Source organism: Zerene cesonia, chromosome 9 (assembly GCF_012273895.1).
Source record: "Zerene cesonia ecotype Mississippi chromosome 9, Zerene_cesonia_1.1, whole genome shotgun sequence".
In the NCBI taxonomy this organism is placed as follows: Eukaryota; Metazoa; Arthropoda; class Insecta; order Lepidoptera; family Pieridae; genus Zerene; species Zerene cesonia.
The window spans coordinates 6,421,393-6,423,488 of NC_052110.1; the positions used below are offsets into that span (position 1 = coordinate 6,421,393).

At 39.2% G+C, this 2,096-nt stretch overlaps 1 protein-coding gene across 1 annotated transcript in view; it reads right to left on the bottom strand.

Moving 5' to 3' along the window:
• Positions 1-606: 606 nt before the first annotated feature.
• The window catches only part of LOC119829195 (protein phosphatase methylesterase 1), a gene marked incomplete at its 3' end in the record, with an annotated part of 4,158 nt that continues 2,668 nt past the window's right edge, over positions 607-2,096 (bottom strand). Inside the window, exons 5-7 of the mRNA XM_038351597.1 lie at positions 1,868-1,958; positions 1,505-1,570; positions 607-730 (exon numbers count right to left, since the gene is read on the bottom strand). Of these exons, the coding sequence (XP_038207525.1) occupies positions 607-730; positions 1,505-1,570; positions 1,868-1,958 (281 nt within the window). The remainder of the gene's footprint in view (positions 731-1,504; positions 1,571-1,867; positions 1,959-2,096) is intronic.

The window sequence follows — 2,096 nt, forward strand, 5'->3', positions numbered from 1 at the left end:
AGGCGGCGCTGAGGCCGCTGAACCAGCCCGCCCAGTGCCGCTCCGAGCGCGCCAGCGCCACGCGCCACCGGTACCTGCGACCCTCCGCGCTCTTACCCACCCCGTGTGCCCCAGCGTGTCGTGTCGTGTATGCAAATACACGATACGATACGATATAACACAAACATATATAATATGACAAATTCGTGATTTTTGGTTGGCTAGGTAATTCCAAGAACAAAATTGAATTTATGGCCATAGAAACAAATATAAGGTATTTGATATATCACCTTGGTGTTGGAAATAATATTTTACTGGGCTGATTAATGATTTTTGTTTTTCGTTACATTATATAATTTGTTAAGTGAACTCAAACATCCACCCTGAATTAAAAATAAATTGCCAAATTTTTCCACGCACGCATAAATCGCAATCGTTACAAAAGTAACTTAATAAATGTATACTTTCAGTATATTTAATTTCATAAAATCCAATATAAAAAAATTAAAAAAAAAACGAAAAAAAACAATATTTTCAAACAAAACCCCATGCCCACCTCATAGCCCCGCTGTTCGGCACGGGGGTGGGTTTAGTGAACCCGTCCCCCTCACCCTCCCCCTCCCCCTCGCCGTCCCCCTCCCCCTCGCCCTCCTCGAGAATGACGTCACCGCGGGTCGCTGGCGTCTCGCCGTCGTCAGATTCGCTCACATAAGATTCCACTTCGTTAATGGCCAGCTGGTTTGTGGTGCAGCTGAAAATTTATTTATTCATTTAGAAATTACAATACTTTTTTATCGGACCTATGCACTTTTTGAACGCGATTTATTGATTACATTAATTATTTAACCCGACGTTTCGAACACTTTACAGCAAGCGGTGAAGCCTCCCCGTGAATACGCTCTATGAATAAATCAATCTCAATGAATAAATTGCGTTTAAAATCCGTTAAAAGCTCTTTAATTTCTGAATGGACAATATTACTTGCGTAAAATGAAACACGACAAAATACTATTTATTTATAAAACTTAATGAGACACGTATTATATACAGATTTGTCGGTTTGACCTTATTTTGAATTAATTGTTTATCAGTATATTATCGAGAAAGGTACTAAGAAAGTGGTAAAAAACTCTCAATTATGGACCTCAATGCCATGTCAATAAAGAACAATTATCCTAGAATACAATGCTACATATATTATTATATTTACTCAGCACTCAGGGTCATGTGTACATCCAGAAGCAATAAATTTTTCAAAATCTGTAAGCAGTTCCTGATATACATGCGTTCAAACAAACAAACAATAATCCATCATCCATTCATGGAGTAAGTTAATTCAATTATATTTTTATATTACTAAGATTAGATTAGATACAACTAAGATAAGATATATCATAAACATATCAAATGTCATTTGCAAAAAATCCAATAAACTTGGAAATACTTTTTGCATTTCTACATCTGATATCCAGCTCGAACGGTGGAAAGTGCAGCTGGCATAGATTTTATAGAACAAATCACTCACTTGACAATTTGACTGGGCATAGACACGCGGGCCGACTCCACATTCCTCACTTGGCCGCTCCTCACGCTGTGGAAACAAAATATACATGAAAGAATGTGTTATATCATTATCAACTTGGACTTGGAGTCGGGAATCCGTTTTTTTTTCAACCTTCCCATCCCTTCTTTTCATTCCTCAATCCTTTACTTATCCCTTTCCCCGTATAAACAAGCAGCGCATTCGCAGAGGCATGACCTTTGTGAATGTTCATGGAAGGTGGTGATCGCTAACCACCAGCTCAGTTGCCCGCTTATGGCATAATGGTTTATGTTAACTCTGTGTGTATCGCAGAGTCCAGCCGGGCAGTGATTGTTTCATACATACCACCACTCTATCGCGTGCTCAATGCTCTTGAAGTGCGTGGGCCTGCCGCGCAGGAAGCTCTGCATGCTTGCCAGCGCGTCCATAGCGGTGCCTGCAAAATTATCATTATTATTTTTTATATTTTTAAATTACGCAATGGGTGAAATTGTTTTATTTATTATTAAATATTACATTTTTATATACAAAGACCAACTTTTGACCGCGGCTTCGCACGAGTCAAATTCGGAGT